At 38.4% G+C, this 24257-nt stretch overlaps 1 protein-coding gene across 8 annotated transcripts in view; it reads right to left on the bottom strand.

The window, feature by feature from the left end:
- RUNDC3B (RUN domain containing 3B) overlaps nucleotides 1–24257 on the bottom strand; it is a 154864-nt gene that overhangs the window by 27255 nt on the left and 103352 nt on the right. For all 8 annotated transcript variants that reach the window (XM_065939652.1, XM_065939650.1, XM_065939648.1 and 5 more), the window contains one exon: nucleotides 19834–19991. In XM_065939652.1, coding sequence (XP_065795724.1) covers nucleotides 19834–19991 — 158 coding nt within the window. The remainder of the gene's footprint in view (nucleotides 1–19833; nucleotides 19992–24257) is intronic.

The raw sequence follows: 24257 nt of genomic DNA, 5'->3' as shown, positions 1-24257 counted from the left end.
TGTATTCCAGCTCATTTTTAACAACTTTCCTGTAGTATCTACCTCTGAATTGGTGGATAACTAATTTCTCTTTAGATTCTCAGTAGGAATTATTTAGGAATTTCGCCACATCCACACAATTCAATCTTATCCTCCTCAGCTTTACTGAAGGATAATTGATAATTTAAAATTGTATACATTTAAAGTAAACAACTTGATGATTTGATATACAATGTGAAATAATAATCACACTCAAGCTAATTAACACATCCAACACCTAACATAGTTAACTTCTTTTTTTTGTGATGAGAACACTTAAGATCTACCCTCTTAGAAAATTTCAAGTATACAATAATGTTAACTACAGTCACTTTGTCATGCATTAGATCTCCAGAATTTATTCATCTTGCATAATAGAAATGTTGTACTCCTGAACTTTATCTCCCTAAATACCCCCCTCTCCAGGCTCTGATAACATTTTATTCCATTTCTGTGAATTTGACTTCTTTAGAGTCCACATATAAATGGGATCATACGGTTTATGTCTTTCTGCATATAGTTTATTTCACTTAACATAATGTCATCCATGTTGTCATGAATGGTAAGATTTCCTTCACTTTTAGGGCTGCATTATCATCCATTGTATATGTTTGTATATAGACACAGAGTCTTTATATATCACATATTCTTTATCCATTCATCCATGGACACATGGACACTGAAATTACCTCTACCTCTTGGTTACTGTTAATAATGCTGAAATTAACATGACAGTGCAGCTATCACTTCAAGAGAAAGGCTTTAATCTCCTAGGGCTTCCCTGAGTTCCAAAGACATTCAAGCAGTTTTGAATTTAGGGAAATGAGGGAATGCAGAAACAAAGGAAAAGCAGTCAAGAAACAATACCTCACATAAACAGAAAATTATAGCAGACTGACAAAAGAAATAAAAGATGATATAAACAATTGAGGAGACACATCATGTTCCTGGATTGGAAGAAATGGACATTGTGAAAATGACAACCCTACCAGAAGCAATCTACAGATTCACTGCAAGCTCTATCAAATTACCAACTGCATTTTTCACAAAACTAAAACAAAAAAATTTCACAATTTGTATGGAAGCACAAAAGACCCCAAAAAGGCAAAGCAATGTTGAGGAAAAAGAACGAAGTTGGAGGAATCAACCTCCTGACTTCAGACGATACAACTAAGCTACACTCACCAGACAATATAGCACTGGCACAAAAGCAGAAATACAGACCAATGGAACTAGACAGAAAGCCCAGAGATAAAATCACACACCCACAGGCACCTTGTCTTTGACAAACGAGGCAAGAACACACAACAGAGAAAAGACAGTCTCTTCAATAAGTGGTGCTGGGAAAACTGACAGCTACGTGTAAAAGAATGAAATTAGAACACTGCCTAATGCCACACACAAATATAAACTCAAAATGGATTAAAGGCCAAATGTTAAGACCAGAAACTATAAAATTCTTAGAGGAAAACACAGGCAGAATGCTTTTTGACAAAAATCACACCAAGATCCTCTACGAGTCACCTTCTAGAGTAATGGAAATAAAAATAAACAAGTGTGACCTAATTAAACTTTAAAAGTTTTTGCACAGCAAAGGAAACTATAAACAAGGTGAAGACTACTCTCAGAATGGGAGAAAATAACATCAAATAACACAATTGACAAAAGATTAATCTCCAAAATATACAAGTAGCTCATGCAGCTCAATATCAGAAAAACAAACAACCCAATCAAAAAGTGGGCAGAAGACCTAAACAGACATTTCTCCAAAGAAGACATACAGATGGCCAATAGTCACACAGAAAAATGCTCAAAATTGCTCATTATCAGAGAAATGAAAATCAAAACTACAATAAGGTATTACATCATACCAGTCAGAATGGCCATCATCAAAAAATCTACAAATAATAAATGCCGGAGAGGGTGTAGAGAAAAGGAAACCCTCTTGCACTGTTGGTGGGAATGTAAATTCATACAGCCATTATGGAGAACAGTATATTGTTGTTCACTCACTCAGTTGTGTCCAACTCTTTGTGACCCCTCTGGACTGTAGCCTGCCGGGTTCCTCTGTACATGGGATTCTCCAGGCAAGAATACTAGAGTGGGTTGCCATTTCCTTCTCCAGTAAAACAGTATGGAGATTCCTTAAAAAACTAGGAATAAAACTACCATATGACCCAACAATCCTACTATTGGGCATATACTCCGAGAAAACAGTAATTGAAAAAAACACGTATCCCGGTGTTCACTGCAGCACTATTTACAAAAGCTAGGACATGGAAGAAACCTAGATACCCATCAACAGATGAACGGATAAAGAAACATATATACAATGGAATACTAAGCCATTAAAAACAAATGCATTTGAGTCAGTTCTAACAAGGTGGATGAACCGAGAGCCTATCAAACAGAGAAGGCAAGTCAGAAAGAAAGAAACAAACATCTTTTTTTCACATATATATAGGGAATCTAGAAGGGTGGTACTGATAAACCTATTTTCAGGGCAGCAGTGGAGACACAGCCACAGAGAAAAGACTTGTGGACACAATGGGGGAAGGAGATGGTGGATCAATTGAGAGAAACATGGAAACACATATGTTACCATACATAAAATAGATAGCCAGTGGGGATATGCCGTATGAGGCAGGGAGCCCAAATCTGGTGCTCCTTGACAACCTAGAGGGATGAGATGGGGTGGGAGGTGAGGGGGAGGTTTAAGACTGTTGATGTATGGCACAAACCAACACAATATTGTAAAGTAATTATCTTCCAATTAAAAATAAAACACTAAAAAAAAAAAATAGGTCAGTGATAAAAGAGTCTTAATGCCTCCTCAAGGGATATACCTAACAACCTGACACATATGTTTGAGTCGTTCTGTAGGAACTAAGACCCCCACCCAGGTTGGGGATGGGGATGACATGCTAGCACAAGCACTGGACCTCAGACTGGCTGAAAGGTTGATGATTAAGATTACTGAAATACCACACTGTTACCTTCCCACTAACCAATGGGAAGAAGGGCATGGCCCCTGCAACCCTCATGCCAACTGTTGCTTTTAAGAACCCTATGTCCTGGCCAGCCAGTAAGATGGATCTGAGACAAACCTTTGTCTTCCATCTTCTTGGTCAGCATCCTTTTGATCAACAAACCTTTCTTTGCTCCAAAGTCTGACTGTTCATTTGTTTGGTCTCCCTGTGCATGGGGCTCATGAACTTGGGTTTGATAACAATCCTAATTTCCCTCCATTTGGGTAAACTCAGAAGTGGAACTGCTGGACCATACAGTAGTTCTACTTTTAATTTTTTCCCAGATGATTAGTGAAGTTGAACACCTTTCTACACATACCTGCTGAGTCATTCCTATGCCTTCTTTGGAGAAATGTCTATTCAAGTCCTTCACCTATTTAAAAAAAAGTTGTTTTTGCTATTGAGTTGTATAAATTCCTTAAATATTCTGGATATTAATTCTGTAAGGCAGCAATATTTTGCTACCCTAAAAATGTGCCTCTTTGGCATGAGAATTAATTTAGGCTGATTGTTTTCAAGGAGGAAAAGACGGCTCAAAAGTCTTTCTTTTCACATTCCTCTTAGCTACCTAAAGAATTTAGATAATGGGTCTGTTCCAGGAATAGAGCTATTACTGAAAATACATACAAAGAATATGTAATCCAAGTCTATGTCCCAACCACTGATGGCAAAGAATCTGAAATTGACCAGTTCCATAAAGACCTACAAGACCTTCTAGAACTAACACCAAAAAAAAGATATCCTTTTCATCACAGGGATTGGAATGAAAAAGTAGGAAGTCAAGAGATAGCTGGAATAACAGGTAAGTTTGGTGTTGGAGTACAAAATGAAGTAAGGCAAAGGCTAATGGAGTTTTTCCATGAGAACACACTGGTCATAGTAAACATCCTCTCCCAACAATACAAGAGACGACACTACACATGGACATTGTTGTTGTTCAGTCGCTAATTCATGTCCAACTCTTTGTGACCCCGTGGACTACAGTACTGCCAAGGCTTCCCTGTCCCTCGCCATCTCCTGGAGCTCACCCAAGTTCATGTCCATTGCATTGGTGATGTTATCCAACCATCTCATCCTCATCCTCATCTCTTCTCCTTTGCCTTCAATCTTTCCCAGCATCAGGGTCTTTTCCAATAAGTCAGCTCTCTCCATTAGGTGGTCAAAGTGTTAGAGCTTCAGCATCAGTCCTTTCAATGAATATTCAGGGTTGATTTCCCTTAGGATTGACCTGTTTGATCTCCTTGCTGTGCAAAGGGCTCTTAAGAGTCTTCTCCAACACCACAGTTTGAAAGCATCAATTCTTCAGCACTCAGCCTTCTTTATGGTCCACTCAAACATCTGCACATGACTACTAGAAAAACCAGAACTTTGACTATACAGACCTATGTCAGCAAAGTGATGTCTTTGGTTTTTAATAAGCTATTTAGGTTTGTCAAAGCCTTCTTTCCAAGAAGGAAATGTCTTCTATTTCATGACTGCAGTCACCATCCCAAGTGATTTGGGAGCCCAAGAGAAAACTTGTCACTGCTTCCATGTTTTCGCCTTCTATTTGCCATGAAGTGATGGAATCAGATGCCATGATCTTGGTTTTTTTAATGTTGAGTTTTAAGCCAGCTTTTCCACTCTCCTTTACCTTCATCAAGAGGCTCTTTAGTTCCTCTTTGCTTTTGGCCATTAGAGTGGCATCATCTGCACATCTGAAGTTGTTAATATTTCTCCCAGCAATCTTGATTACAGGTTATACCTCATCCAGCCCAGCATTTCACATGATGTACTCTGCAAAGAAGTTAAATAAACAGGGTGACAATATACAGCCTTGCTGTACTCCTTTCCCAATTTTGAACCAGTCAGTCGTTCCATATAAGGTTCTAATGGTTGCTTCTTGACCTGCATACAGGTCTCTCAGGATGCAGGTTAGGTGAACTGGTGTTCCTGTTTTCTTTAAAAATTTTCCACAGTTTGTTGCAATCCACACAGTCAAAGGCTTTTGCATAGCCAATGAAGCAAAAGCAGATGTTTTTCTGGAATTCCCTTGCTTTTTCTATGATCCAACATATGTTGGCAATTTGATCTCTGGTTCCTCTGCCTTTTCTAAATCCAGCTTGCACATTTGGAAGTTCATGTATTGTTGAAGCCTACCTTGAAGGATTTAGAGCATTACCGTGCTAGCATGTGAAATGAGCGCAACTGTCCAGTAGTCTGAACCTGCTTTAGCGCTGCCCCTCTTTGGAACCGGGATGAAAACTGACCTTTTCCAGTTCTGTGGCCATTGTTGGGTTTTCCAAACTCACTGATATATTGAGTATAGCACTTTAACGGCATCATCTTTTAGGATTTTAAATAGCTCAGCTGGAATTCCATCACCTCCACTAGCTTTATTGGTAGTAATGCTTCCTAAGTTCACTTGACTTCACATTCCAGGATGTGTGGTTTCAGGTGACTCATCACACCATCATGGTTATCCAGGTCATCAAGACCTTTTCTGTATAGTTCTTCTGTGTATTCTTGCCACCTCTTCTTAATCTCTTCTGCCTCTGTTAAGTCTTTACTGTTTTTGTCCTTTAGCATGCCCATCCTTGCATGAAATGTTTGTTTGATATCTCCAATTTTCTTGAAGAGATCTCTAGTCTTTCCCATTCTATTGCTTTCCTCTATTTCCTTGCATTGTTCATTAAAGAAGGCTTTCTTATCTCTCCCTGCTATTCTCTGGCAACTCTGCATTCAGTTGGGTCTATTTTTCCCTTTCTCCCTTGCTTTTCACTTCTCTTCTTTCCTCCACTATTTGGAAAGCCTCCTAAGACAACCACTTTTCCTTCTTGCATTTCTTTTTCTTTGGGATGGTTTTGGTCACCGCCTATCATACAATGTCATGAACCTCTGTCCATAGTTATTCAGGTACTGTCTAACACATCTAATCTCTTGAACCTATTCATCACTTCTACAGTACAATCATAAGGGATTTGATTTAGGTTATATCTGAATGGACTAGTAGTTTTCCCGACTTTTTTTTATTTTAAGCCTGAATTTTGCTATAAGGAGCTGATGATCTGAGCCACAATCAACTCCAGGCCTTGTTTTTGCTGACTGTATAGAGCTTCTCCATCTTTGGCAGCAAAGAATGTAATCATCACTCTGATTTTGTTATTGACCATCTGGTGATGTCAAATTGTAAAGTCATCCCTAGTGTTATTGGAAGAGGGTGTTTGCTATGACCAGTGCGTTCTCTTGGCAAAACTTTGTTAGCCTTTGCCCTGCTTCATTTTGTACTCCAAGACCAAACTTGCTTGTTACTCCAGGTACCTTTTGACTTCCTACCTTTACATTCCAATTCCTATGATGAAAAGGACATCTTTTTTTTTTTTTTTTTTTTTTTGGTGTTAGTTCTAGAACGTATTGTAGGTTTTCATAAAATTGGTCAACTTCAGGTTTCTTGGCATCAGTGGTTGGGGCATAGACTTGGACTACTGTGATACTGAATGGTTTGCCTTGGAAACCAACCAAGATCATTCTGTCATTTTTGAGATTGCACCAAGTACTGCATTTAAGAATCTTTTGTTGACTATGAGGGCTAGTCCATTTCTTCTAAGGGACTCATGCCCACAGTAGTAGATATAATGCATGAATGCTTAATTGTTTCAGTTGTGTCTGACTCTTTGTGACCCCATGGACTATAGCCCACCAGGTTTCCCTGTCCATGGGATTTTTCAGGCAAAAATACTGGAGTGGGTTGCCATTTTCTTCTCCAGGGGATCTCCCTGACCCAAGGGTCAAACCTGTCTCCTGCACCTCCTGCATTGCAGGCAAATTCTTTACCACTGAAGGTTATAGTAGATATAATGGTCTTCTGAATTAAATTTGCCCATTCCCATCCATTGTAGTTCACTGATTCCTAAAAAGTTGATGTTTACTCTTGCCATCTCCTGTTTGACCACATCCAATTTACCTTGATTCCTGGACCTAACATTCCAGGTTCCTATGCCGTACTGTTCTTTACAGCATTGGATTTTACTCTCACCACCAGACACATCTAGAACTGGGCATTGTTTCTGCTTTGGCTCAGCCTCTTCCTTCTTTTTGGAGCTATTTCTTTCTTCCTCAGGAGCATATTGGACACCTTTCAACCTAGGGCAGTCTCTTCTTTCTGTGTCATATTTTTTTTGCCTATTGATATAGTTCATGGGGTTTTATCGGCAAGAATACTGGAGTGGTTTGCCATTCCCACCTCCAGTGGACCATGTTTTGTCAGAACTCTCCACTATGACCATTACCATCACATGGACATCACCAGGTGGTCAATACAGAAATCAGATTAATTATGTTCTTTGCAGCCAAAGATGGAGAAGTTCTATACAGTCAGCGAAAAACAAGACCTGGAGCTGGCTGTGGCTCAGGTCATCAGCTCCTTATAGCAAAATTCAGGCTTGAATCGAAGCAAGTGGGGAAAAACCACTCGGCCATTCAGGTATGACCTAAATCAAACCCATTATGATTATACAGTGGAGGTCATGAATAGATTCAAGGGATTAGATCTGGTAGACAGAGTGCTGGACAAATTGTGGACAGAGGTTCATAACACTATACCGGAGGCAGTGACTAAAACCATCCCAAAGAAAAAGAAATGCTAGAAGGAAAAGTGGTTCCCTGAGGAGGGTTTACAAATACCTGAGGAAAGAAAAGAAGCAAAAGGCAAAGGAGAAAGGGAAAGATGCAGAGTTCCAGAGAATAGCAAGGAGAGATAAGAAGGCCTTCTTAAATGAACAGTGCAAAGAAAGAGAGGAAAACAATAGAATAGGAAAGACTAGAGATCTCTTAAAGAAAATTGGAGATACCAAGGGAACATTTCATGCATGGATGGGCTTGTTAAATGACAGAAATTTTAAGGACCTAATAGAAGCAGAAGAGATTAAGTGTTAAAGTGCTGCACACAGTATGGCATCAAATTTGGAAAACTCAGTAGCCACAGGACTGGAAAATGTCATTCGTCATTCCAGTCCCAAAGAAGGGCAATGCCAAAGATTGTTCAAACTACCATATAACTACACTCATTTCACATGCTATTCAGGTTATACTCAAAATCCTTCAAGCTAGGCTTTAGCAGCATGTGAACCAAGAACTTCCAGATATACAAGCTGGGTTTAAAAAAGGTAGAGGAACCAGAGATCAAATTGCCAGCATTCACTGGATCATAGAGAAATCAAGGGAATTCCAGAAAAACATCTACTTCTGCTTCATTGACTACATAAAAGCCTTTGACTGTGTGGATCACAACAAACTGGAAAATTCTGAAAGAGACAGGAGTACCAGACCACCTTACCTGTCTCTCGAGAAACCTGTATGCAGATCAAGAAGCAACCGTTAGAAACAGACATGAAACAATGGACTGGTTCAAAATCGGGAAAGCAGTAAGACAAGTCTGTATATTGCCATCCTGTTTATTTAACTTCTATGCAGAGTATATCATGCAAAATGCTGGACTGGATGAATCACACACTAGAATCAAGATTGCTGGCAGTGGGATGGGGATGGAAGTGGGAGGGAGGTTCAAGACGGACGGGACATATATATACTTATGGTTGATTCATGTTGATATATAGCAGAAGCCAACACAATATTGTAAAGCAATTATCTTTCAATTATAAATTTAAAAAATTTTAAATACATCTCAACGGAGAATGCAATGGCACCCCACTCCAGTACTCTTGCCTGGAAAATCCCATGGATGGAGGAGCCTGGTAGGCTGCGGTCCATGGGGTCGCTAAGAGTCGGACACGACTGAGCGACTTCACTTTCACACATTGGAGAAGGAAATGGCAACCCACTCCAGTGTTCTTGCCTGGAGAATCCCAGGGACGGGGGAGCCTGGTGGGCTGTCATCTATGGGATCACACGGAATCGGACACGACTGAAGTGACTTAGCAGCAGCAACAATTAAAAAAAAAAAGATTGCCAGAAGAAATTTTCACAACCTCAGGTATGCAGATAACACCACTCTAATGGCATGAAGAGAAGAGAAACTAAAGAGTCACTTTATGAGGGTGAAAGAGAAGAATGAAAAAACTGGCTTGAAATTCAACATTAAAAAAAAAACTAAGATCATGGCATCCAGTCCCATCACTTCATGGCAAATAGGAGGGCAAAAAATGGAAACAGTGGCAGGTTTTATTTTCTTGGACTCCAAAATCACTGCACATGGGGACTGTAACCATGAAATTAGGACCCTTGCTCCTTGGAAGGAAAGCTAGGCAAAGACACCACTTTGCTGACAAAGTCTGTATAGTCAAAGGTATGGTTTTTCCAGTAGTCATGTGAGATTTGGACCATAAAGAAGACTGAGAGCCAAAGCACTGATGCTCGTAAATTGTGGTGTTGGAGAAGACTCTTCGAGAGTCCCTTGGACAATAAATAGATCAGTCAATACTAAAGGAAATCAACCCTGACTATTCAATGGAAGGACTAATGCTGAAGCTGAAGCTCCAATACTTTGACCACCTGATGCAAAGAGACAACTCATTGGAAAAGACCCTGATGCTGGGAAAGACTGAGGGCAGGAGGAGAAGGGGGCGACAGAGGATAAGATGGTTGGATGTCATCACTGACTCAATGGACATGAGTTTGAGCAAACTCTTGGAGATATTTGAGGACAATGGAGACTGGTGTGCTACATACTTCAGGGGGTTGCAGAGTTGGACACAACTTAGTGACTGAACAACAGCAGCCAGGAATAGAGCTATCACTGAAGATGCCTAAAAAGAACATGAGCCAGGCGCGTGAGGGGGAGATCAGGGTTGACCATGTCCACTATGTCTGCATGGTCAAGCAAACATCGTTTACCAAACGTTTTCCTTCTTATCTGAATGTAAATTTCATCCCTCCTCTTAGCATTTCCAAACCACTACTCCCAACAAATCACCTTCTTTTGTCTTTAGCTGCAAATGGCACTTAAAGCAAGGGTTTCAGCCAAAGTACCCTGGTGTCAAAAATGAAATCACACATTTTTTTGCACCCTCAATATTACACTCATTATTCTAAATGAAAGACAAAAAGAAAATTTCCAGTTTGGTCTCTTTCCTTCTTTCCAGAGATTAGGCTCAAGTCTACTGTTACTTACAAGCTCTTTTAAAAGACGTAGAATCCCATACTCTATATTTTGACTGAGCAGTGCTCAGTCAGTTCAAAGTATTACTCTGTTCATTTATTTGATTCCTTATCCTGTGTCTCCATACTTCAGGGTTATCCTTTCTCCCTCATTTTGCTCCTTTCCCCACTCACCTCAGATGCTGTGCTGATGTTCATGATGAAGTTTTACTTTCAGCCTCTAGTTATACATAAGGCACATAACACTTGGAACTTACCATTTAATATCTATGACTCCAAGTATTCCTAAGTAACCCCAAAGGTCCATGATATGAGGCAATTTTTAATGTTGATAAGCTAACACATTTGAAGCCGATGTCTACAAGGCAAGTTCTAATGGCAAGTCCAGCAAATGCCCCAAACCCCTGCTGCACACCTTTGCTATTTTCTATATATTATTTATTTCCTGATGTACTGTAATTCTCAGGATACAGTCCAGTGCTATTTGTAACAGGGCACACTGAGAAAATCTTAGGCTGTAATCTTCATGAAGATAAAGGGTCTAATCTAGCATGAGAAAGGGGCTTCCCTGCTGGCTCAGTGGTAAAGAACCCACCTGCAATGCAAGAGACGCAGGTTCGATCCCTCTGTCAGGAAGACCCCCTGGAGGAGGACATGGCAACCCACTCCAGGACTGGACTGACTGAAGCAACCGAGCGCACACACATGCGCAGCACAAGTGCAGTAATTCAGAATTTTACTCAAATGCGCAAAATGACTAGGGTAGAGAGACTGACGCTCCAGACAGGGAAAGCCACCAAACATGAGGTGTGGATACTTCTCCTCTTTTCCTCTCCTAGGAACACAGGGTAAGAGCTACCCCCTTACAGCTCAAACAGGAAGGAAGCGGGTAGGGCATAACCTTCCAAATAATGACAGAGCCTGAGGACACGACAGAAACTGATCAGAACCAAACAGGTCCAAGATGGCAGATGGGTCAACTTCTACTAGACCTTAAGCCTCAATATACGTTCATTGTAACGCATCATCAAGCTAAATGACTCACCTTCAGGCACCATGACAGTTCCAAGGCCGATCATCAAAGACCAAAAAGTGAGTGGTGGTCCAGTTCCCGGAAATCTCTGCCCTTCCCCCAAATAGCTGGAATAATCCTCCCACTTAGCCTATGAAATTACCCAGCCCATAAAACCTAACCACAGCAGTATTACGAAGCTGCTCTCACCTTCTGAGACGGCCCACACTCTGTGGAGTGTGTTTGTCTCTAAACAAATCCACTTTTAACCTATCGCTCTGTCTTTCACTGAATTCCTTCTGCAGCAAAACATCAAGAACCAGAGCTTCATTAGGTCCTGAAACCCAGTTTCTGATCTCGGTTGGAAGGTAGTGGGTTTTGGCCAGGTTTCAGTCCTGGCCACATGGGTTAGAGTCCCAAACTGAACAGTTTCACAGCCTCTCTCAGCTACTTTGGAAGAGGAACAGGACCATCACTCAGGCGCTCTTTGTTACTGTTGGTGTCGGTGACTGCCGACTGCCTAAGGTAAACGCTATGAGGGCAGGGACCCTGTTTTAGTCACTCCAGAGTCATTAGCCCCTAGAAGAGAGCCTGGATCTTCATGGCATTCTCAGTATTTGTCAAATGAATGAATATAAATGCCAGAGGAGTTACGAAAGCAATTTAGTACCAAAAGAAGTAATAAGAATTTACTCTTTATTCATCAAAGTTTACCAGAATTGGAAAATGCTTACATAGCATTTTGAAAACCCTAACTTCTTCATAATTTCAATACAAAATTTTCTTTAGTTATGTGTTTTGTTTTTTGTTAAATTTAGGCACAGACATGGGATAAAGGTCACGTTACCTATTTTTGTAAATTTTTTGTAAAGTGATTCTTTGTATCGCTTTGCAGTTGCTGCTGCTGCTGCTAAGTTGCTTCAGTCGTGTTTAACTCTGTGTGACCCCATAGACGGCAGCCCCCCAGGCTCCGCCTTCCCTGGGATTCTCCAGGCAAGAACACTGGAGTGGGTTGCCATTTCCTTCTCCAGTGCATGAAAGTGAAAAGTGAAAGTGAAGTCGCTCAGTCGTGTCTGACTCTTCATGACCCCATGGACTGCAGCCTACCAGGCTCCTCTGTCCGTGGGATTTTCCAGGCAAGAATACTAGAGTGGGTTGCCACTGCCTTCTACTTTTTGGGCAAAAATACTTCATAGGTAGATAATAATCTTTGAATACCTGGCTCCTTACTAGGCTTCTTCTTTCAAAGTGTTTTATAAATTTATAAATAAATAGTTTTATTTATGTATTCAAAAATCTACCTATGAAGTATTTTTGCCCAAAAAGTTAATCCCAAATCTAACAAGGTCTCTTAAATGCTTTCCAATGTTTACATTTTTAAAAGAAACTGAAGTACAATTGATTTCCATTACTCTATTAGTTTCAGGTATATAGCATAGTTATTCATTACTTTTTGAATTATAGTCCATCTATAGTTATTATAAAGCATTGGCTATATTCCCTGTGCTGTACATTAATTACATCCTTGTATCTTATTCATTCTAGTTGAACTTTAGACCTTTACTTGAGAGTATCCTTTGAAAAGAAACATTAATGAGTAATTTAGAACCTCAAACAACCCTCAAATGCCTCCTTATTTATTTTTCTGGTTGTGTTAGGTTCAAAACCAGGCCCCCTGCAGTGGAAATATGGCATCTTAACTACTGAACCACCAGCAAAGTCCCTAACCTCCTTTTTTATAGTAATTATTTCCTTGTTGTTCATTGCCATCTTAACTACTGGAACCACTAGGAATTCCCTCAAATGCCTCCTTTTCCCTTTCATTGTAAAATATAAGATAAACTCTGGATCCTTAGAGGAATGGCTGATTCCAGGACCAGAACTGTCCAAGATCAGCCTGTGGTATCTTGTATCAGAAAGCAAGAAAGTTAGCAATGACAAATATATCTTGTCAGAAGTACACAGGAATTAACATAAAGGCATTTCCACTAGTAAAAACTGGACAATCTGAGCATCAAAAAGAAAAATAAATTTAAGTGATAGAAGGACATTCTATGCATTTCTGCTGTAATCCAGAAACAAAACAAAACAGTTTTCTTCAATCACACAATGAAAATAACTAGCCTGATGGGGAAAGGGATTCACTGGTGGCTTAAATGGTAAAGGATCTGCATGCAATGCAGGAGACTTGTGTTCAATCCCTGGGTCGGGAAGATCCCCTGGAGAAGGGAATGGCTACCCACTCCAGTATTCTTGCCTGGAGAATCCCCATGGACAAAGTCTACAGTCCATGGGGTCACAAAGAGTCAGGTATGACTGAGCAACTTTCACTTACTTATGGGGAGAACAGGGTTATGGGATGACAAGTCAAAGCCTATTCAACCTTCTAACTAGACCACTAAGAAAGACTGTGACAATCCCAACTAAACTTCAAACCTAGTGTAAAATATTTGTTAAATTCCTATTAATTAAAGAAATACTACAATAACTTTACAATGACAACAGCTTTAACAACGACAAACAAGAGCTACTTGATGGAAGATGGTCGAGGCTCCTGAGGTTAAGGCTTGCCGTGAAGGCAAGGGAAAAACCACACAAAGCTGCGTTACTACAGGACAGTCATCTCCAAGTCCTAGCTCAGAGCTAGAGGAAAGCTGGGAGAGACAGCGCCATCTATTGGTGGCCTGAAGTATTTGCCTGTATTCAGTTCAGTTCAGTCACTCGGTCGTCTCCGACTCTTTGGGACCCCATGGACTGCAGCACCCCAGGCTTCCCTGTTCATCATCAACTCCGGGAGTTTACTTAAACTCATGTCCACTGAGTCGGTGATGCCATTCATCCATCTCATCCTCTGTTGTCCCCTTCTTCTACCACCTTCAGTCTTTGCCAGCAACAGGGACTTTTCCAATGAGGTGGCCAAAGTATTGGAATTGCAGCTTCAACATCAGTCCTTCCAATGAATATTCAGGACTGATTTCCTTTAGGATGGACTGGCTGGATCTCCTTGCAGTCCAAGGGACTCTCAAGAGTCTTCTCCAACACTACAGTTCAAAAGCATCAATTCTTTGGTGCTCAGCTTTCTTTATAATCCAACTCTCACATCCATACCTGACTACTGGAAAAACCATAGCTTTGACTAGATGGACCTTTGTTGGCAGAGTAATGTCTCTGCTTTTTAATATGCTGTCTAAGTTGGTCATAACTTTTCTTCCAAGGAGCAAGCGTCTTTTAATTTCATGGCTGCAGTCACCATCTGCAGTGATATCTGAACCCCCAAAAATAAAGTCTGACACTGTTTCCACTGTTTCTCCATCTATTTGCCATGGAGTGATGGGACCAGATGCCATGATCTTAGTTTTCTGAATGTTGAGCTAGAAGCCAACTTTTTCACTCTCTTCTTTCACTTTCATCAAGAGGCTCTTTAATTCTTCTTCACTTTCTGCCATAAGGGTGGTGTCATCTGCATATCTGAGGTTATTGATATTTCTCCCTGCAATCTTGATTTCAGCTTGTGCTTCATCCAGTCCAGCATTTCTCATGATGTACTCTGCATATATGTTAAATAAGCACGGTGACAATATACAGCCTTAGCATACTCCTTTCCCAATGTGGAACCAGTCTGTTGTTCCATGTCCAGTTCTAACTGTTGATTCCTGACCTGCATTCAGATTTCTCAAGAGGCAGGTCAGATGGTCTGCTATTCCCATCTCTTGAAGAATTTTCCACAGTTTGTGGAAAAGCCTTTGGCATAAACAATAAAGCAGAAATAGATGTTTTTCTGGAACTCTCTTGATTTTTCAATAATCCAACGGTTGTTTGCAACTTGATCTCTTGTTCCTCGGCCTTTTCTAAAACCAGCTTGAACATCTGGAAGTTCATGGTTCACATATTGCTAAAGCCTGGCTTAGAGAATTTTGAGCATTACTTTACTAGCGTGTGAGATGAGTGCAATTGTGCAGTAGTTTGAGCATTCTTTGGGATTGCCTTTCTTTGGGACTGGAATGAAAACTGACCTTTTCCAGTCCTGTGGCCACTGCTGAGTTTTCCACATTTGGTGGCATGTTGAGTGCATCACTTTCAGAGCATCGTCTTTTAGGATGTGAAATAGCTTAACTGGAATTCCATCAACTCCACTAGCTTTGTTTGTAGTGATGCTTCCTAAGGCCCACTTGACTTCACATTCCAGGATGTCTGGCTCTAGGTGAGTGATCATAGCAGCTTGATTATCTGGGTCATGAAGATCTTTTTTGTACATTTCTTCTGTGTGTAACAGATGTCAGCCTAATTGTAATTTGATATTTTAATAGCGGTTACCTGCCAAAAATGTATATGACCAGTAACTGCCATGATTTTCCCATTTTTAACTGGGCTATGATGATGTCATGCCCTCTGTTAGAATCCACACCAGTCATCCTAAAAGTTGTAAGCCAGGGCGCCACAGCATCAATGCCTTCTGATTTTCAGGCTAACATATCACACCATTACTACAACACCAAACTGACTGTTGAACCTTAACAGTGGCCTAGAATTTTAGCAATGCATAATTCTTCACTCTGCTAGTCAAGACTCTTCACTCCCTTCTCTATGGAGCCCTCTAAAACATTTTACTATTCCTATTTTTCAAATCACAAAATAGAAAAATTTCATCAACTAGAAAATAATCATTATACATTTTATCGATAATAATCATGACACGGTGTTTAGCTCTTGTATCCTGTTCTGAGACTGTCTGTTCTCAAAGTTTGCAATGAGTGCTTCACAAAGAATCACCTGTAGAGCAGAAAATCTCTCTGAATGCCTATCACAGATCTGTAATATTATCATAAATATTCATCCAAGTACCACTGAGCCTGCCTGCCAACGCAGGAGACTTTAGAGATCCAGGTTTAATCCCTGGGTAGGGAAGATCCCCTGGAGGAGGGCACGGCAACCCACTCCAGTATTTCTGTCTATAGAATCCCCTTGGACAGAGAAGTCTAATAGGCTACAGCCCACAGGGTCGCAAAGAGTCGGACAAGGCTGAAGTGACTTAGCATAGCACAGCACACCATTTAGAAACTCGATCTCAAAAGTGAATTCCTTGATACTCAGGGATAATACAATCAAGTCCAAACTCACTGTCTGAGCTGTACCATTTAGGCATGTTAAGGTAAAACATTTTGAACTCAATATTCAGCTGAGTGAATATATTAAGGAGATCTTAAGGTTTCACAAGCCAAAACAGACTAATAATCTTGATTACCTTCTTTGTCCTAACAGTATTAAACATAATATGATTTAATACTTATAAAAACCCACAACACAAATATTATCTCCATGTTACAAATAAGGCAACAGAGGCTCCAAGAAAATAATTCAACTGAGACTGAGCGCATAATAGGCAAGGACAGAGCCAGTATCTGAGCACAGTCCTGATCTCCGATGAAGCTATGGAATGCTCCTTTATCATATCATCTACTGCCCAAACTACACAATGCTCAGATTTCACGAGTATTTAAAGACTTTAAAGCATATTTTAACAGTAATTAAAAAACACATCTAACCTTTGAGAAATATATAAAAAGTTAAGTGGTAAATTATCTTAATCACCCAGGAAAAGATAATCAACATAATGTAGAAGCAAATATTTCATTACTTCATATTCCATTTAATGCTCCTCTTCTAACCTTTTTCTTTATATGTTATAACTTTGACTGCAGACCTTCCTGTTGGAAAAAAATCTCGTGACATAGGGAGGAAAAAATGTCCACTCTCCCTACAATTTCAAAAATGCCCAGGGTTTATCTGTACCTTAAATGCGATCTGATAACATAGCAAACTGTAAACATTCTAGAAGACACCTCAGTCTTCTATTAAGTGTTCCTGCAATGCTTTCTGTATAAAGGGATCTTGTAAGGCACCAATTTACAACCCATCCAGAGACTGCAACTGTGTTATGTGAAAATAAACCTTTAATCTCCAAATTCCAAATCTAATTCTCATCAGTTACTTTAACTTTATATTTTTTGCTCTAGTAACTTAAAGAGATTAACTAGATTAATCTAGTAACTTAAAGAGATTAAAACTTAAATTGATTAGTATTTGATTAGTAACTAATCAACTAGTGATTGATTAGTACTGAGATTAGTAACTTAAGAGATTAAAAACAATTGTAAGGTTTCTTTGCAAAACCAGAAAGATCAAGGACACTTCTATCATAGCAATAAGATAAAACCTAACTCACAAATTCTTTTTTAAACTAAAAAATTTGAGACTTTCCTTTAAATTATCAGAAGTAAAATAAATGTGATGCATTCAAACTTAATTCTTCAAATGGAAATATCTGTGATGAAATAAAAACTGACTACATAATTATTTTTAAGTTAAAAAGAAAAATTACTTTCTTAATCTTTTAATTGTAAAGAAATAACCATAAATCTCTATTGTTTGTGTCATAATACTTTTCTCCTGCTTATAGTAGTGAGGGACACTATAGGATTAGTAGCATTAATGTGCTCCTCAGTGAGAGAGAGCCCATAGGATGCATTCTCTTTAAAATATTTTTTAAAAATCTTAAGAAACAATAAGTGAACGTAATTCTTCTTACCAAGACACAAATTCCTAGAAACACTAAATTTTTATGTTCCTTAATAAAACTTTTTTGCTGAAAAAAATCATTTAATTTTCTTAGTTGCAAAGTATCTCCATGCAAATTGTGTGTTAATTACAGAAGGAACAGCAGTAACTATACAGAAGAGAAAAATATCGTAACCAAAGGATTAAAATTAATATCACTAACAAAAGGCCAACAGACTTCAAGAACCTCTGGGTGTGACACCCCGAGAACACACTGCTTGCTTACTATTCCAGCCCCAAATGGATAAGCTCATCCTAATTACAAGGAAAAGCAAACAAACTCAAGCTGAGGGGCAGTCTATAAAATTCTAGCTTGAGTTCTCAGAAATACCAATCTCAACTGAGATAACCACTGAACGCTAATGTTAAAAGCAACTGAAGAGACTGAGAGTCAATGCAACATGTGATCCTGGATTAGATTCTGTACCAAAAAAACAAAAGCAATATGAAACATTACTTGGACAACTGATGAAAGCAAAATAAGAGATATAGGTAAAATGGAAGTATTTTATTGATTTAAATTTCTTAAACTGAGAGTTGAACTGTGAGTGTTTAGGATGATGTTATTGTTCTTAGGAAAAACACACCGAAGTACTATGGGGTATGCAAACTACTTTCAGGTAGTTAAAAAAATAACATGCCTATATATACGAGGAGAGAATTATGACATGTGGAAAACGCTGAAAACTGATGAATCTAGTAAAGAGCATATAGAAATTATTTTGTACTATCTTTGTAACCTTTCTTAAAGTTTGAAATTATTTCCACTGCTATGCATACACACTGAGGAAACCAGAACTGAAAGAGACACGTGCATCCCAATGTTCACCGCAGCACTGTTTATAATAGCCAGGACATGGAAGCAACCTAGATGCCCGTCAGCAGACGAATGGATAAGGAAGCTGTGGTACATATACACCATGGAATATTACTCAGCTGTTAAAAAGAATGCATTTGAATCAGTTCTAATGTGGTGAATGAAACTGGAGCCTATAATATAGAGTGAAGTAAGTCAGAAAGAAAACACCACTACAATATATTAATGCATATATATGGAATTTAGAAAGATGGTAATGACAACCCTATATATGAGACAGCAAAAGAGACACAGATGTAAAGAACAGACTTTTGGACTCTGTGGGAGAAGGCGAGGGTGGGATAATTTGAGAGAATAGCACTGAAACATGTATATTATCATATGTGAAATAGATGACCAGTGCAAGTTCGATGCGTGAAACAGGGCCCTCAAAGCCGGTGCACTGGGACAACCCAGAGGGATGGGATGGGGAAGGAGGTGGGAGGCGGGTTCGGGACGGGGGACACATGTACTCCCGTGGCTGACTCAGTCAGTGTATGGCAAAAACCACCACAATATTGTAAAGTAATTAGTCTCCAATTAAAATAAATTAATTAATTTTAAAAAAGAAAAAAATTTAAAACCATCCTTAATATTAAGTAAATATTAACATGAGGAGGTTTTCACTATAAACAACTAATTGATAAAATTGTTTGACAAAATGGTATGTCTAGTAAAAGTGCTTTAAACTAGCACTTTAAACACTACTATAAGGAGCTGTGCCAAATTGTAGATCAAAACACAGTTTTCTTCGACAACAAAACTCTTGCTATCAAAAAAATGTCAGCTCTACTAAACTGCACTCAGTGACATTCTGGCACAGCCTGGTAACACAAAGTTTATCTAGTGGCACTGTACTTTCAGTTGTACAGTGTACGTTGCATGGGTGATCTTACATGCCATCTTTTTGCAATCACTAAAACCTTAAAATTATGCATATGCATTTGGAATAACACACACCACATTATCGCAGTTAACTCTGGGTAACACAACTGACGGTGCTTTTCTCCTTCTTCCCATATTTTGGAATGTTTCTACAGTGAACATAGATTAGTTTTACAAGAAAAAAGGAAACTTTTTAAAAAGACTAAGTGAAAAAGAACTAAATAGCACACAATCAGATTTCTTGGAACTTGACTCCTATGCCAAACATGACATTTTTCTTAACTTTACATACTGCCAAAATTTTTCCAAAAGGACTCACTTACAGCTGATCTTGAAGCTCCACAATTATATATTCTAATTGTTCCTTCTCCAGTTTATGAGCCAGGTCAGAATCTTCAATCCTCTGTAGTAGTATTTTATTCTGAGCGACAGATTCAGACAGCTGGTTCTCTCGAAGTTGTAAGAGTTCTTCAAGATAACCCTGGAAATAACAAGTGCAAAATTCTAATATGTCTCTTGAAGATAAATGCTGAGTAGATTAAATGTTATTCTTAGCTATGTTGTAATGAAATGATTTCAAAGTATCACTGAAGAAATGGTAAATAAAACAGTTTTAACTGAATTAAAAATTTAACATATGTTCTCCATTATTCTCTAAAGTTCAATAAAGTATGTTTATAATTTAACATAAAACTGAGTTAAAACATTATAATTTCTAAGCTCTGCAACAGTGATAAACACTCTAAATGGCTTCAGGCTTCAAAACAGACCTAATTATAGAATGATTAATTAAAAATCTGCCTCTCGGTGATTATTTTTCAAAAACAGTTATTAACATTTTAGCATTAGCATATTATAGGAAAGCAGTATAATGTCTAGGTTAGGCCTACAGGGTAAGGGACTGTCTCACGTCATATTCCAGTTCTACTACTTTAAACTAAGGGTCCTTGGGTAAATTATTCAGTCTCTCTGGGACACAGCTTAGTTTAAGTTATGCATGGTTATTTGTAAACATCAGTAATTAAACAACACAAATTCCCAGCACCTGGATTCACTGCCAGTACTTTCAGAGTCACATGATGTCTTTCTGATCACATCCCCTGTTCTCTACAGAGATGACAACATCCTGAGATTTGTGTTTATCACCCCCTTGCTTTTCCTTCCAGCATCACCACAAATGTGTGTCTTCTTAAACAATACACTGTTTAGTTTGGCTGAGTTTTATCCATATTCTTTTGCAACTTGCTTTTTCATCCAGTGAGGAGTCTCACTACAGTTGGTACATTCACTCTCAACAGCACATAGTATTCTGTTGTATGAATACTGCAGCTTATTTACTCACTCTCCTATCAATGGCCATTTAGATTATTTTACATATTTCTTAATATAAACAACATTACTGTGAACAGTCAGTTATATGATACTTGGTACAGACATCTGAGAGTTTCTAGGAGACATGACTAAGAGCAGAGCTGCTGGGTCATAGGCCTTAGACATCTGCGCACTTACTAGATAATGCTGAACTGTTCACGCCACAGGTTTTAACACTAATCATATCCCATTTGAGTTCATGTGACTATATATTAGTATCAAAGTTATACTGAATTCATAAAATTAATTGGAAAATATTCCTTCTTTTCCTATTCTCAATAACAGCCAATAGAAAATAGGAATTACTGACTCTTGAAAATTTGGTAGCATCTACCTCAAAAACCAAACAGGTCTGGTGATTTGAGGGGAAGGAGTGGACAGATTTTGAACTACTTGTTTAATTTCTTCAATGATTATAGGTCTATAAGTTTTGAGAAGTAGTATTTATAAAAACTCTTCATCCAAATTTTCTAAGGTACTGACATAAAATTGATAAAATTATTAATAATTATGGGAGGGGTCTCCCTGGCATTTATGGTTATACTATCTCTTTTAATTCTTAAAATCGTCTATCTGTGCCTAAACTCTTTTAAATTTAGTTATGGTTGATTCTATTTAATTTGTACAGATAATCAGCTTTTGGTTTAACTGATTATGTACCTCTGTTAATTTCATTAGTACCTGCTCTTATTTTTATTATTTTGAACTAGTTTGTTGTTTTTGTTTACTTCTTGGATGCTTAGCTCTTTAATTTTCATTCTTTTCTAGGATAAGTAATTCTCCAAGTACTGCACAAGTTGCATCTTAGTACTATCAGTGTGCATTGTTTTCATTCCTGTTCATTTCTAAGTATTTTCTCATTTCTTTTTGACCCATAATTTAGAAGACTTTATTTTTTTAAAATCCCCATTGGTGTACTTTAGGTGGTGGTAACCTTTTTCTATTGAATCTAATTTTATTGTATTGTGGTCACTATTGTATCATTTTTGTATTTGCTTTGTGACCTAGTATAGCCCATAAAAAATGGAATAGTTATCCCATGTATGCTTTAAAAGAATGTGTATTCTAATTGTTAGTATTTACCATATTTCTAATAAATAAATTTATTTATTTATTTTTGGCTGGGCTGAGTCTTCATTGCTGCGTGGGCTTTCTCTAGGTGCAGAACATGGGGGTACTCTCCAGCTGTGGTGCCTGGGCTGCTCACCAGAAGGTATAACGGCTTCTCTTGCTGTGGAGCATGGGCTCTAGGGTGCACGGGTTTCAGTAGTTACCCCCAGGCTCTAGAGCACAGATTTAATTGTTGAGGTACACGGACTCAGTTGCTCTGAGGCATGTGGGATCTTCCCGGATCAGGGATCGAATCCAGGTCTTCTGCACTGGCCGTCCACTAATAAAAATTGTAAATAATGCATTCATTGACCAGCATGCGGATTCTTTGCCACTGAGCCACCAGAGAAGTCTCTACTGTAATTTACATCAAGCCTACTAGTTGTGTTGCTCAAATTCATTACATCCTTACCAATTTTTTGTCTGTTTAATCTGTAATTATTGGGATGTTAAAATTTTCTACTATTATTATGGATTTATTCATTTCTCCTAGATAGTCTATTAATTTCTATTTCATATTTTTCATGGCTGAATTTTTAAATGCATGTAAGTTCAGTACTGTTATAGATTGCTGGTGAATTCTTCTCTTTTAAAAAGGCAATATCTTTCTTTAGTCTTAATAATACTTTCTGTCTTTTGATGTCTAGTGTGAATTATACTGATATAGAATTATTTTGGTTAGTATTTGCTACTCTATTTTATCCTCCTAGTTTCAACGTTTTTTGAGTCATTATTTTATGCATGCCTTTTACAGACAGACTGCATGTCACTAAAACTTATGATTTAAAAAATAAATTTAAGGCAAAAACCACTACAATATTGTAAAGTAATTAGCCTCCAATTAAAATAAGTAAATTTAATAAAAAATAAAAACAAAAAAAAATTTAAGAGTTTGTCTTTTTTCCTTTACTTTTTAAATTATTATTTTTTTGGCTTCTCCATTTTAGCTTGTGAGAACTTAGTTTCGTGACCAGTGGTTGAAACAGGGCCTTGGGCAGCAAGAACACAGAGTCTTAACCACTGGACCACCAGGCATTCTCAAGAGTTTGTCTTAATTGGCAAGCTTATACCTTTTCCTTTTATGGCAATGCTGACTCTTGGTTGTATTGAGATTTCTGTTATTTTGTGTTTTTTTAAATACTATCTTCATTTTTTCTCATTTGGTCTTTTCTATCGTAATAATCGCATTTTCTTTATTTCTTCTCTTTCTTATTATCAGTTTAAAAGCGAAATATTCTATTTCTTTAACTGCAATTTTGGAAACAAGCATATACCTTAAAAAGGGTGTCTACACTCCTTTTACACTACACTACTTATAATACATAGATCCTAAGAGGCTTTAACTTCAATCACTCTCTCTCACCCTTTCTGATACTATTAGACAGTGTTTAGTTCCATTTTACTTCCCAGGGAAGGCTGAAGCCAGACCTGAATGTTAAGCTTCCGGTATTTTGTAATTCAGTCGTTAAAACACTGCTATTATTAACAATTAAATTATATAAACTTAGTTAAGTAAACTGTGTTGAAAAACAAGGATTAAGTAAACTGTATTTAAAAAAAAAACTACTCAAAATAAGCACTACTTAAAATAACTACTACTCAAATAGTAGTAGTTGAGTAGAAATAACTACTCAAAATCCATCACTTCCCAAGTATTTTACAAGAGTATACTATCGCTCTCTGTGCTCTTCAAGTCAGTCACTGTATTTCTCTGGGAGAAAAACTATGTAATTGTGAGCTACTGGGCATCTCTCCCTTATCTTGCATGCAGTAACATCAAACAGGTAGTTTTAAGTTGGCCATGACGGGACTATTTATCCCAGAGAAATCAGCAAAGGAAAGGAAATCAGAGCTCATCTACTTCCCCTGCAAAACCGGCTCATCAGCATATTCCAGAATACCACTGCCAGCCCATAGTGGCATTAACACTGCTGCTGCTATCTCATGTAGTCAAGGTTTACCAATTTCTGTGCTTGCTCTGCCATTGTGCATCTCATTCCTGTCTTTGAGGTTCAATCTCCAACTTGAATGATAGTGGGCCTAGATTTGTTGTGCCCTGTTGGTATTAAAACACAGGTACCTAGGTTAAGGGAACGGCCCCTCACCCCCACCCCAGGAGTTTGTAATGGCTTTAACTCATTTCACCCACTTGTTTTTAGGCCCTTCCTTGTTTATACAGTCCTTCGGCTCAGTTCAGTCGATCAGTCACGTCCGAGTCTTTGTGACCCAATGGGCTGCAACACACCAGGCTTCCCTGTCCTGCACC

Source organism: Muntiacus reevesi, chromosome 6 (assembly GCF_963930625.1).
Source record: "Muntiacus reevesi chromosome 6, mMunRee1.1, whole genome shotgun sequence".
Classification (NCBI taxonomy): domain Eukaryota; kingdom Metazoa; phylum Chordata; class Mammalia; order Artiodactyla; family Cervidae; genus Muntiacus; species Muntiacus reevesi.
The sequence above is the reverse complement of the archived record's forward strand: the minus strand, read 5'-3'. Positions and strand labels throughout refer to the sequence as shown.